At 38.6% G+C, this 13501-nt stretch overlaps 1 protein-coding gene across 2 annotated transcripts in view; it reads left to right on the top strand.

Moving 5' to 3' along the window:
• LOC117954730 (unconventional myosin-VIIb-like) overlaps positions 1 to 11187 on the top strand; it is a 20811-nt gene extending 9624 nt beyond the window's left edge. Inside the window, exons 24-50 of one of the 2 annotated variants that reach the window (XM_034888691.1) lie at positions 37 to 240; positions 362 to 619; positions 721 to 876; positions 968 to 1036; positions 1144 to 1268; positions 1511 to 1637; positions 2334 to 2453; positions 2627 to 2800; positions 2960 to 3187; positions 4236 to 4403; positions 4601 to 4718; positions 5062 to 5188; positions 5314 to 5480; positions 5585 to 5766; positions 6512 to 6621; positions 6817 to 6968; positions 7325 to 7478; positions 7596 to 7751; positions 8283 to 8388; positions 8636 to 8749; positions 9033 to 9120; positions 9197 to 9303; positions 9405 to 9590; positions 9760 to 9876; positions 9972 to 10055; positions 10261 to 10380; positions 10537 to 11187. In XM_034888691.1, coding sequence (XP_034744582.1) covers positions 37 to 240; positions 362 to 619; positions 721 to 876; positions 968 to 1036; positions 1144 to 1268; positions 1511 to 1637; positions 2334 to 2453; positions 2627 to 2800; positions 2960 to 3187; positions 4236 to 4403; positions 4601 to 4718; positions 5062 to 5188; positions 5314 to 5480; positions 5585 to 5766; positions 6512 to 6621; positions 6817 to 6968; positions 7325 to 7478; positions 7596 to 7751; positions 8283 to 8388; positions 8636 to 8749; positions 9033 to 9120; positions 9197 to 9303; positions 9405 to 9590; positions 9760 to 9876; positions 9972 to 10055; positions 10261 to 10380; positions 10537 to 10629 — 3810 coding nt within the window. In that variant the 3' untranslated portion in view covers positions 10630 to 11187. Of the gene's footprint in view, positions 1 to 36; positions 241 to 358; positions 620 to 720; positions 877 to 967; positions 1037 to 1143; positions 1269 to 1510; positions 1638 to 2333; positions 2454 to 2626; positions 2801 to 2959; positions 3188 to 4235; positions 4404 to 4600; positions 4719 to 5061; positions 5189 to 5313; positions 5481 to 5584; positions 5767 to 6511; positions 6622 to 6816; positions 6969 to 7324; positions 7479 to 7595; positions 7752 to 8282; positions 8389 to 8635; positions 8750 to 9032; positions 9121 to 9196; positions 9304 to 9404; positions 9591 to 9759; positions 9877 to 9971; positions 10056 to 10260; positions 10381 to 10536 lie in introns of both variants that reach the window. The other variant, XM_034888690.1, reaches the window with a different exon arrangement.
• Positions 11188 to 13501: the final 2314 nt, after the last annotated feature.

Here is a 13501-nt window from a genome sequence, read left to right as displayed (position 1 = left end):
CCCCCCACACACACACACACACACACACACACACAGGCCTCCCTTTTACTCCTGGAGAAAGAGAAACAAGAGCAGATTGTTCTGGAGCTTGAGCAGCGTCTGAAGTTTATCGTCCGTTCAGAGCCAGCTTATGAGGAGCCTGAGCGAATCGTTGAACACGATTCAGAGGAGAGCATGCATGATCTCACGCCTCCTGTGGAAATGGTAGAACTGAAATTACCTGAATCCGATAATTTTCAGGTTAGCAGATATTTCAGTTGTGTAATCTGGTAATGTGACATTAATACATGTTATGCATTTTATCACAATTGTTTAATTAATTAATCGATTACTGACTGCTTGCATTGTGACTGTTAAGCAGAGGAGGAACGTGCCAGAGCCAGTGAAGGAAACCTCTGTTGAGTTCTCAGAGCTGGAAATCATCGCTCCAGCCTCAATCTCAACAACCCCCACCCCATCGCTGGAAGAGGACGAAGACGACGAGTTTGATGACGGCAGTGATGAGTTTTCATTCTACAAGTTCAGCATCCTTAACTTCCAGAGCAACCACAGCCACACACACTTCAACCAGAGAATCAGGCAGCCTCTTTTGCCCCACGATGACGAGGGCGACATACTGGTGAGTGGTCAAAGAGGAAAGCGAGCCAGCTCTCTTACTGCCATATTTATTCATCTTTTGCCAAAGCTCAGTCCCAATGTATCCTCTAATTTGTCCTCTAGGCATGTCTGACTGTATGGTGGATTATACTGCGTTTCATGGAGGACATGCCGGAACCAAAATCTATGGACGCGATATCTCAAGCGTCAAGCACCATTTTGCGTAATCTGCCTCAAAGGCAGGGCAGGAGACTGAGCAGCCTGGTGGGACTGGATCAGGTAACATGTTTCTGCTGCTGTATACACTAATCAACTTCAATGTCAAACATCTTATCGTCTAACCTCTAATTATTATGGCTTTTTTGAATAGAAAATTCTGAGGAAGCACAAGAAAAAGCTCGGAGGTGGAAACAGAAAAGCTTCTGTAATTCTTGAGGAGGTCAGCACTAATCTTGCTTTAGTATTCATCTCTCAATCATTATTTTTGTGTTGGCTCATTATGTACGTTTGGTGCTAAATTGTTCTTTTTGTTGTCATCATTACCAGCCAGAGAACATTACAGAGGATGAGGACATTTTGGTTGGAGAGGGTCCGACACTGGATCGGCCACTCACATCAGTGGAAAAACTACACATTATCATCGGATACGCTCTATCAAGACGAGACATAAGGTAAAGATGATATAACTGTTCACATTAGAAACAAATATAGATACAATAGATATAATATGCAATGTGGATACAGTGTGCAGCCTCATAACATCTGAATTATGTTGTTACAGTTTCTTTTCTTTACTGACATTTTAACCACCTTGTGAACTCCTAGAGGTTCCCTTGAACCTTGTTACAACAATTGTTCAGTTCTCATCTGCCTTGTTTATCATTGTTTTTTTCATGTTTCGTTGCCTGTGCAGGGATGAGATTTACTGCCAGATCTGTAAGCAGCTGGTGAACAACAAGAAAAGGAGGAGCCGTATGCAAGGCTGGATCCTTCTCTCCATCTGTCTCGGGATCTTTCCCCCAACAGACTTTTTCATGAAGGTCAGTCTGCGGCAAGTCAATCAGTAATGCAGCAGCTTGTAATATTTCATTTTAAGTTGACAATAATTTTTTGCAATACAAGAACGTATATTTCTCACTTTTTTCTTTTTACCTTTTACAGTTTATTGCATTGTGTCACTTTAAATAAGAATGCATGTATATACTGTATATATATGCACTGTGTTGATACAATCAAAGTAGTAAGATAAGATCAAAAACACTAGATAAACATCGTAAAATGCAGATAAAGAGTTAAATCATTACTATCCTGACATAAAAACGTTATAAAAGCTAAACTTGAATATTGCAATAATGGTTCAAGGTTTGTTGTTGCTCATGTGCACCACAATAACAGAAGTAGGGGTTGGAAATTAAAATCTTAGGCCTTGGGCAGTGTGGAGTTAAGCCACATCTAAATCTTAGACAAAAATAAAGAAATATAATGATATAGTGAATTTAGGTTGTCAGTATTGCAAACAATTACGATATATATGCAGAGGTGTAAACAGTTTCTTAAGTAAAGTGAATAAAGACAAAGTGATACTCTGTGCACCGAAAAAGTACAAAAACAGCTTTACCTCTGCAACCTGAAATTTATGTATGGTTAATGCAACAGTCAAATGTCCTGGTTCTGCTCAGATAGTTTACTTTGCTATAATTTTCATTCACCGTGTTCTATTCTACTCTGTTCCACAGTACTTGGAGAATTTTATCCGCAGGGAACGAAGTGGTTACGGAGAATACTGTGCTGAGCGCCTGTGTCGCACAATAGCCAACGGAGAAAGAAAAGAGTTGCCCTGTTGGCTCGAGCAACAGGTAGAAACACTGAATCCCATTTTTGTTGAGTAGTTGTGATGACCTTTTTTTTCTTGGCAAGGTTTAATGTCGGAAACAAAAGAGCAGCATGCCTTGCATCAATCGCCTATGAAATTTCCAAATTATAGGATAATCCTTTTGAATTTCAATCCGTCTCATCTAACTACTGACAGGCTGCCAAATCTAAGGAGCCCATAAATGTGTCTGTGACTCTACTGGACGGCCGCGATATCAGTGTACATCTGGACTCGGCCTCCACCTCTGCTGAAGTCTGTCAAGCTGTTGCTGACAAGATTGATCTTCGAGACATATATGGATTCTCCCTGTACATCAGTCTCTATGAAAAGGTTTGCTTTACTTCCTTGTCTCTTGTCTTATCTTATCTATTGTATTACCCACCATATACTGTCAATCAAGTTTCTGAATGTTTAATCAGTGCTGAATTCCAGTACAAAGATTGTACAGGAACCATACTGCCTCGAACTTTGTTGGTCTTTTGTCTCCAGATGTGGTCTCTGGGCAGCTGTGGGAAGCACGTGTTGGACGCAGTGTCCCAGTGCGAGCAGGAGATGAGGAGGCAGGGCAAAGAGGATAAGGATGCCCCCTGGCAGCTCTCCATCCGCAAGGAATTGTTCACACCCTGGCACGACTGCTCAGTTGACCCAATCAGCACGGATCTAATCTACAGACAGGTCATCAAGGGAATCAAGTCTGGAGAGTACATCAGTGACAAGGTGAGGCTCGGGAGTAAGAGGATTTTGTTTAATTTTACATATGCATTATTAATTTATTCCTGATGTGAAGCTAAGAGACAAATGTGACAATGTTTGTCTGTTGCAGGTGGATTTTTTGTGTCATAGATGTTAATTTAATATTGAAAAAAGAAAAAAATGTTCTCTTTAGTCCCCCACACTCCAACCTTTTTTATATGGTGATGTTGAAGTACTTTAACAGGCTAATTACAATTACCCCTTGATGTGATGTCACACTAGAAGCAAATAACGATATTGAGGTTAGCATCCCTCTAGATATGGTCTTGGCTCTTGTTGACTAGATTGGTTAAAGCCATCAAAACTGTCTTCTAATTTGAAGAGCAGCTCATGTGTAGTGAGTTTTGCATTTTGAAACATAAAGTTGCTGTGTTTAATATTTGTTTTAGCGTCTTTCAGCTCATTAATTTGGATTTACATCTCACAACTTCACTGTTTTGGTTCACTCTGACAGTGCTGTTTTCGGCAGTAACGGCACCAAACGGCAGACAGAGTAAGCAACTAGTTGGTGAACATAGTAGAGCATTTAGCAGCTAAAGAACCAAATACTTCCCTCAGGAGTTGGTGGAGACCAAAACAGAGCTAGATGGAAAGGGAATACTAGACCTATATGCTAGATGTGTACATAAGCAACGTGCTAACATTTGCTAACATGGTGATAATATGTGAGTTGTGTGTTTGCGGAACATTTCCACTGCAGAAAATGGTAAAAAAACAGAAAAACAGTACAGTTTTATAAAGTGTTACATTCACCATATTGCCAACGTTAACATACATCAACAATAAATACCAATGATATTTAGAATCTTAAAGAGACCAGAGTTGAGATCTATTACAACTTTCTTATAGTAAAGATTGATATATATGTATATATTATATATGTATTGATGATACACCTTTCCTATTGCTGCAGCATGTTAAATGACATTAATGTGCAATACAAAACAAGCAACAACAACTAAAATAACCACTTGTGTAAACTTTATCCAATAAAAATGTATTGATTTCTCAGGAGGATGATTACGTCCAGTTGGCAGCAAAGCACTATTACATCCAGTTTGGCTCTGCATACAACAAAGACAATGTCCAAACCGTGGTTGAGGAGTGCATTGCCACCACACTTATTGAGAACAAATCTATGACAACGTGGATTCAACTCATCAGTGAAGCACACTTAAAGGTAAAGTGCATGCAGTCAAACAAAAGGAAAAAAGAAGATTCTGTAGTGGAGCCTGAAACAAATGAGTGTATGCCATGTGCAGTGTTCTATATGATTTTTTCCCCCCAGTTTTATTTATTTTGAGTTTTATTTCCTTATCACATGGGCACAATAAAGATGAGTCACCTCAGGATAAATTTTACGTCTTGATCCTACAGGGGCCCTATGTCAATGGAAAGCAGAAAACAGACAGCGTAAAAGGAGAACTGGTCAACAGCGCCCAACACATGTGGCCTCTGCACTTCTCTAAGTTTTATGAAGCTACAATGATGTCAGGTTAGTCAGCATACAACTAATATTACACACATTATTAATCATGCAATATTACAACACCCAGGGAGATCAAGATATCATTATTAGTGCCTTTGGATATATTGTTCGGGAAATAACATGTTCCGATTGTAACTGGTCTTGTTGCAGATGACAGTCACCATTTAATGTAATTACTCTGTGAAATATGAATAATGTCACACACTTTTCTATACCCTTGTATATTACTCATTCATAATTTTCCTCTATATTGCTGAGCATCTCCACTGGACTTTAATTACCAGTTGCAATTTGACAAAGACTTACAATCCTGCTTCTGGAACATTTGCTTTAACAAATCTGCCCACAGGACCTCCTTTGCCTAAAAGCAGGTTTGTTGTGGCTGTAAACTGGAATGGCATCGTCTTTATGGATGGAAGAGACAAGAGACTCCTTGAGCTTTCCTACCTAGAGGTTAAGGACATGCGCATGATCAGGTAAGGACAACATTTTTTATTTCTTCCAATATGATCATTTGTTTTATTTTTCTCCCTTGCAAAACATTTTAACTGAGTTTCAAAAAGTATCAAACAAATAAAACAGATTTTTGTGACATGTCTAGTGATAGCCATTTCAGTGCTCAGTCAGTAAGCTTGGCCACAGTCAAAGGAGAGTTTGTGCTGATGTCTGAGGAAGCTGTGGACATGGCTGCAGTTATAGAGAAAAACCTGGAAGGGCTGAGACAGCGCTCAGTGTATGCACTGGCTCAGCATGATGCCAGTGAACCAGGTAAGGGTCTCCAATGTGGACAGTATAATAGTAGCGCTCAAACACAATTATAAAGACTATTTAATCCCATACATGCACAAATGACGTATGCCTCTCTTCTACAGATGACCCCACATTCTTGGTTTGTAAACGAGGGGACCTGCTGTTGATAGAGAAAGATGAAGAAAGTTCTTCTGATAAGAACTTGATCAAAGCAACCAACAGTCAGACCAGTGCCACCGGTGTGGTCCACAGGAATATAGTGCAGTTTCTGCCAACTCTAGAGAAGCCCACTAGCGATTTGCTGGTAAAGTGACCTTTACATGTCATATTTTTAAGTCATTTTTTAATGCAGCATCAATAGGTTTCAGCATGATTAAACATACACTCTATACAAAAAAGACATTTGAGTAGAAGTCAATTTAAAGAATCTTAAGGCCAGACACGGCAGCCAAAACACTGTGTATTCATGCAGTGGTCAAATTTGAGATTTGTGGCTTTTTTGTTTCCATAACACGTCTTCTTTCAGACTAGTGGTAAGAAAAAGACCAAAATACACATGTAGCTGCTTCTTTTACTACACTTTGCCTCACTTGCTGTACATACACCAAACTTTCCAGTTTTTATTCTGATCTATATTCTTATGGTCATCCATGGCCAGATATTTACATGTTAAACCTTTAACATTTAAAATAGATTTATTTGTTTTGTTTGTTGTTGACAGTATTTGTATTGATTTACAGAGTAATAAAATGATATATCCAAAATCCCCTCTGTAGAAACCTTTGACTCCATAAATACAATTTTTGTTAGTATTTATATAACATTACAATGCGTAAAAAACTAAAGAGGCAAATGTACAACAATAGACACAGTGTGCATAAGCAGTAATTTACTTAAGTCAAGTCTACATGCACTGGGCATGTACAGACATGAACATTTTGTATAGGTGAGCTTAAAGGTGTGTGTATGCAGAAAGGCTTCCAAGAGTATGACAATTTATATGAGTGCCTCCTTGTGGTGTAACTAATGAATTGCTTCTGATCCATCAGGAACTGATCAGCCCAGGTCAAAGGAAGCTTTCAGTAGTACAAAACATCCCACAACGAAACGAAACAGTGGCGCCTGTCTCTTTAAAAGAATTTGCACTTGAGAACTTCAGGTATTGATATCATATGAATCCCTTTATAAATTGGTATTTTTCAAATATTTGTAACAAAAAAGTCAAACATCTTAACAACTTGTTTACATGTTTGAATGAACGCTAGGCTTTTTTCAGTATTGCAAAGACCCAAAAAGCTGATGAAGCAAACAGGATTGTTTTAGTGATGTACTCGCACTTTCCTCCCTGTCTCAGGACTCCAGGTCCTGTTGGTCGACATGGTGCGTCCAAAGGGGTCAGCAGGGAGAAGCTGTGGGCTTGTTCAAGAGAACCTCTCAAACAGCCGCTGATGAGGAACCTGGTCCGCAACTCTGACCTCAGCAACCTGTCCTGCAACGCTTTCACTGATATCCTTGAAACTATTGCTGCCCTGTTGCAGATATGGGAAGGTTTGGACGCCGTTCCACTCACATCCCTGTTTCAGGAACAGCTGAAACATTAGAGAGTGTTGAAATACTTTAATGTGTTAAAAACTCAAGATTTTAAACCTGGTTCAAGGGATTTTAAAAATTGTATTCTGTTGCTTTCTGTAGGGCGTTTGGCCAGTTCCACTACATGTAGATGATGTGAAAAAAATTGGGTTTTAAATTAAAAAAAATCAGATAATAATAAAATATTTAAATAATCATATTTTATTGTATGTGATATATACCCTAGTCTAGTTTAATTTGTTTCCATGTAAATCCTTAACCGTGGCTGCTACCTATCCTGAAGTACATGGGCGACTACCCCATCAAACATGCTCGCAGTCCTTTAGAGCTGACTGACCAGATCTTTGGTCCAGCTACCCAGCATGAGGCTCTGCAGGACGAGATCTACTGCCAAATTATGAGACAGATGACCAACAACAACAACAGGTGCTCCTTCTGTGTTTACTTCTGTATGTTAAAGCATTCACACGTAATCAAGAGCAAACATCCAATCCTCTATGATTTCTTTCCCCTTTTCTTGCTGTTGCTCTCCCTAACTATCAGGTTGAGTGTGGAGCGTGGGTGGCAGCTCATGTGGCTGTGTACAGGCTTGTTCCCGCCCAGTCCGGATTTAATGAGACACACTCTGAGCTTCCTGCAGTCGCGGCGCAGAGAACAGCTGGCTTCTGATTGCCTGCAAAGGCTGCATGCAATGCGCAGGTCAGACTGGAGTTTGAAACAGAAATGAAAAATAATAGATCACATGTAACAAGATGAGAACAACGTCCTGTGCAAAGGGTGTTGTAATTAGGTAACAATGATGCTTATAAACTGACAGTAATTTTTCATAAAATATATATTTTAGTCATTGTTGAATTTATATCATTTTAATATATTCTTGCAAAGCAGAGTAATTAGAGCAATTTTTCACCTATACTGCTATGACATGAATCATTATGGAAAATGTTTTCTTCCATAGAAATAAACAAGAAAGTGGTTGGGTCAAAGAGATTTACTGAAAAGGGAGTGTGCAGATGGAAATGTGTTGTCTACATCCTTTATGTACTCCTGTCAGTTTATGAGTTCATAAGTTCACAAGTAATATAAATCATCAGTCCACATAAGCAAATCAGGATCAGTAAAATATTACTGAGATATGTTATTGTGGCATGGTTAATTTAAAATATACTGTCTATGCATGTTTTGTGTGTGTGTGTTCAATACATTTATCTGAGTGCTTTGTACCCGCAGTAAGAAGCCCAGGACGCTTCCCTCCCATTTGGCAGAAGTGGACGCCATCCAACAGAACAGCACCCAGATCTTCCATAAAGTCCACTTCCCAAATGACACAAGTGATGTAAGACACAACACTCCAAACACTGAGATGAGCTGTCCAGTAGCACGCACTTCATCAGTTGATCGGGACATTGATATGAACTGTTCATTAGTGAAAGGAAGTTGGAACTTACGTTTATTTCTGTCAGTTCTTGGTTATTTCGGTAATATTGGTATCCATGCTTCATGAGAAAACAAAAGATATCAGATATGTTAAATTTAGATATCAGTGAAAGTTTCTATACTAACTGATGTGGCTGTTTGTGCAGATATTGGAGGTGAAATCGACAACCACAATCAAAGACCTGTGCTGCAGTATTGCCTCTAAGCTCAAACTGAGCTCAGCTGACGGATATGGCCTGTACCTAAAAACCGCAAACAAGGTGGGGTTTGGTAATATTCCATAGCCATTTATTACATTGTAATGGGACAGAAAAGATGAAGATTTAATTAGATATATTGATTCTTATATAGCTTAGGGGGACATGTGTGTGGTTTGGTTTATATGGATAATGTGACTGTGTAAAAACTCTTTTTTTTTTACATCATTTAAAAAAATTGAGACAATGAGGTCGTAAATCTTTGTTTACACATTCTGACTGGAATAACCAAGGTTGTACTATTACCCTGTTCAACATACTGATGTTATTCTGTTGTTAATTATAGGTCACAAGCTTGGAGGAGCAGAAGTATTTTTTTGACAGTTTAAGGCAGACTTCAGAGGTTCCTAAGAAAGGAAAAAGAGCGAAGGAAGGTAATGCCTCATACTGACGACTTCACGTTTGATAGTTAGGAATTCTCCATATTTATAATTGGGCTTTGTTTCCCAGGCAACCAGGCCAATGTGCCCTACCTGGTGATCTTTAAGAGGAAGCTCTGGTTCAATGTGAGCCCGGGGAAAGACCTAGTTGCAGACATCACTTTCCATTTCCCACAGGTATTCAATTGAAACACACTCTTCATTCTGCTGGCTTTTACTCTTTCTCCACATGCAGAATTGTCACGACACATTACCTCTTTTTTTTAACCTCCATGTAGGAGCTACCTAGGTACCTGCGTGGATACCACAATTGCACCAAGGAGGAGATGATTAACCTGGGTGGGCTGCTCTTCCGAGCCAAAGTAGATTCAGACAGATCACAGTTTGTCATGATCCCCAGAATGCTGAAGGAATTGGTTCCTGCTGACCAGTTAAAAATCATGTCCCCTGAAGAATGGAAGAAGGTAAAGGAAGGAATGTACAGAGACAGGGCAGAAAGTTATGACATTTTAATTCCTCATGTACAACAAATAGGATCTTACCAGGATAGAGCTAACTTTAAGTATATGAATGTGTCCAGGCTGAGGGATATCCACTGAGTTGTTCTCTCTTTGCTTTTTGTTCTACTTGCAGCACATCATCTCTGCCTACAACAAGCAGAGTGGCAGCACTTTGCAGGAGGCCAAAGTTGCCTTCTTGAAAGGCATTTCGGGCTGGCCAACTTTCGGCTGTGCCTTTTTTGAAGTTAAAGTGAGTCGCCAGGTTTTAGTGACTAAAGTTGGCGGACTACATATTGATGAAACTGTTTTGTCACATTATGATTTCATTTGCATTTGACTTTGCAGCAAACGTGTGAACCTAGCTACCCAAATACAGTTTTGATCATCATCAGCAAGCAAGGTGTCAGCTTATCAGACCCTACTACAAAGGTAAGTCTCAACTGATGTTTTTGATATGTATCCTCTTCCTTAATAGTTTAAACATATGTTCCATCTTGTCATTTTGTGTGGTAGCATTTTATTTCACTATATTTAGCAGTTTGGGATATTTTTGTGCTAACCTAGTTGGGTTTGTCTATGTTGGTGACAACCCATCACATCTTAATGTATCTGAATCATACTGTAATCCTCTTAGGAGCTGCTGGTCATGCACCCTTTCAGTCGCATCACAGACTACCGCAGCGTAGATGGCTACTTCGAGATGACCATCGGCACCCTGGTGAGGGGCAACATCTTTGTCTGTGAAACCCCTCAGGTGAGCTGCTGCTTTTTTTAAATTAAATTTCATAATGTCCACATTTTTCTAACGGAACAAGCCAGGACACATTATTCTATGTTTTAATTTGTTCATGAGTAGTGATTTTGAAAGGAAAAACTTTCTGACAAATACTTCCATTTCCTACCTTTTCAGGCCGACACAATTGAGGACCTCCTTAGATCCTATGTCACCATGTACGAGAGGCAGACAAAGGTCTTTCAAACAAGGAATACCATGTTTTCCTGAAGCTTTTAGGGCAAAAGAACGGACTGAGCCGCTGTGATTTATATGCATTCTTGATCAATATACTGTGTGTATTTGTGTACTTTAAATGGCACATTTGTCCTCAATACAGATTGCTTCTACTAAACAAGATAGAGCTATTAAAATATAAGTCTCACATTGTCACGTGTCGTAAATTTAGTGGTATCAACATTTAACATGTCCACCATTGAGTCATGTATCTTAAGATATTTAACAGTGATTTATCAAAAACTATTGCAGTTACAGAGTAGCGAATACATGTTCTTTCTCCTACTTCATTTAGCTACAGTAGATTAAGTTCATTTGATATTTTCATGTCTTTTATTGTCCAGATTTACCTCTATTTTCACAAATACTGGCTTGTATTATACATTTAAAGTTTCATCACTCTTTCATTTTTTTCATCCTTTATGCTCATTTGTGTCTCTTTTTTTCTTTACAATGATGCCCCCCATTTATGATTTTATTAAGAAACATGAAACAAGGTTAACAGACCATTATACTTTGTTTTTTGTGGAAATAGAGTTTACTGAACACTGTACACATACAGCCTAATAGATATCAGATCTAGATGAAATAGATGAAAAAAACTTGATCAAAGAAGCCTGGGTCTAAAAGTTGCCAGTGTGAAACAGGGCTAACAGAATGTACATTGCAGCAAGCAGCTACATCATTCTAGAATTTTAACATTAGTTAAATGTCCAACTAACCCTTGACCAAAGGCTGGTAAATGTGCAGTGTGAATCATAAATCCCAGCTTAGCTTGACCCTGGGCTAAGAGAATGCAGTGTGAAAAATGTAAAATAATGTATACTATATAAACAGACATAATAGGGTCTGTGCTGTATATTTGGTGTCTACATGATACATTATTTACTAAAATACAATGAGTACAAATGTGTGATGACAACGAACATTAGAGACATGATTAACCAATCGGCTTGTTCTTTGACACAGGTGGTTTCTCTAATGTGTGCTGTTGGGCCGTGGATGTTAGGTAATTGTGATAGGTGTGTGTACTGGAATGAATTTTCCATTGAATGGGCAGTTTCTTATAATCCCAGCAATATGGCTTGTGCCAAAGTTAATGTGCCTATGTTAAGGGAGTGTTTTCCTCTCCAGCTATTTTGTTCAGGGAAATGGAGTAGCCAACAGCACAAGTTAAATCCCCAATGGAGCACAAGTCATTTTCATAGCTGACATGTATCATTTTACACAGGTGTAATTGACAACAATTATGGCAGGCATTAAATTAGGATGTGCCACTTCCAGGTTCAAATGCTCTGGTTCTGGGCATACTTATAGGGCTTACTAGGACAACTAAATGAAATGAAGAAGAAATGTGATTTGTTGCAACTGGACTTTGACAGGTCAAACTATTTGCTGTGAAGAAGGCCTATTATGGAAGTTTATAGTACTTTGATACCCCCTGACTCTAAATACTGAATAATATTGAGCATTGTTAGTATGAAACAAATAGTTAATGTTTCCTGATGCACATTGGAGAGTTACAATCCTGTTCTGACCTTTTGAAGAAGACCTAAAGAGAGAGCAGTTATACTTGTCACCACAGAGAACTTGTTGATATCATCTGAACTGTGTTAGCTGAGGTCAGTAAATGTCTTACTACTTAATCATATTTATCAATTGTTTGATTATAATCTAAATTCACCAAATTTCAATTACCTAAATAATTCATACCACCCATCACAATAAGATGAAAACATGGCTATTATAAAAAATATATACAGCATGCATAAATGTTGAGAAAAGTATATATTTTTCTTAAAAATCCATAACTGCTGACTTTAGTGCACAATGTGCAAAAATGGCGAAGATTATTTTCTGACACCTGGGAAATACAGTTGAAACAATTTCAACAGAAAACATGGCTTCAGTTATTGTTTATTTCATTTCTGAAGCTTGAAGCGTTAGAGTATTCTTAACTGAATGCTGATTTAATGCTTTCTATTACAAAAGGCTCTGTATAGACAATTATGAAATACCATACCTTGTGTAAATGTACATGTAATAGGCTACTTCTTTTTCACTTTACTTTGTCTTTTACAAAACTTTTATTATTATTTCAAGGGCTATCATCGTGGTTGTATGTAGGTTGTAGGTTTTCAAAATGTCAGCCAGCACTTACAATTTCCCATTAGAAATGTGAAACTCCTGGAATGTACTGACTGCTGCTTGAATATCAGTCCCCTGTCCCCCTTTTCCTCATAACACAACTCCAATTTCATTCCTGAAATGGCATCACTCTCTGTATGTGTGTGTTGTGTATCGCATAGTAGTGTGATGTGGTAGTGTGATGGTGTAGACTGCTTATACAATCCACCTCATTGCCTGTCAAGACTATTGCTCTGTTACCATGGAAACCTTGTGACCAAAAATTCAGGTTACCATGGGCAGGTGCATATGAGGTGCAGTATTATGGTTTGTGCCTCAGTCTATTTCATGATGCAATGTGACTGTAAGTGGAGCAGGTAGACTACTTGCAGTGCACTTACTATCATGTAATCTTTAATCTGAAACAATGAAATTACCTGAGAATTTACTTTTCAAATAGGCTATTATAGGTTACACATTTTGTTGGTAACAGGGAAGACACACATTTGCCAACTCTCATCTCACAGTCCGGGTTGCAGTAAATGTATGTTCGTGCTAAAGAAATCTATTGTTTTCAAAATAAATTAGATAGGAATGTAATAATAAGATGTAGGCCAAAGAGTTAAAGAGTCTGTGTGTGTGATTTTTGTATGCTACCCTACAAGAAGGCAAAGGCATTTTGATGCACTGCACCAAATTTGGAACAAAGACCTTATAGCCCAGACCACATCACTATCCT

Source organism: Etheostoma cragini, chromosome 12 (assembly GCF_013103735.1).
Source record: "Etheostoma cragini isolate CJK2018 chromosome 12, CSU_Ecrag_1.0, whole genome shotgun sequence".
In the NCBI taxonomy this organism is placed as follows: domain Eukaryota; kingdom Metazoa; phylum Chordata; class Actinopteri; order Perciformes; family Percidae; genus Etheostoma; species Etheostoma cragini.
The sequence above is the reverse complement of the archived record's forward strand: the minus strand, read 5'-3'. Positions and strand labels throughout refer to the sequence as shown.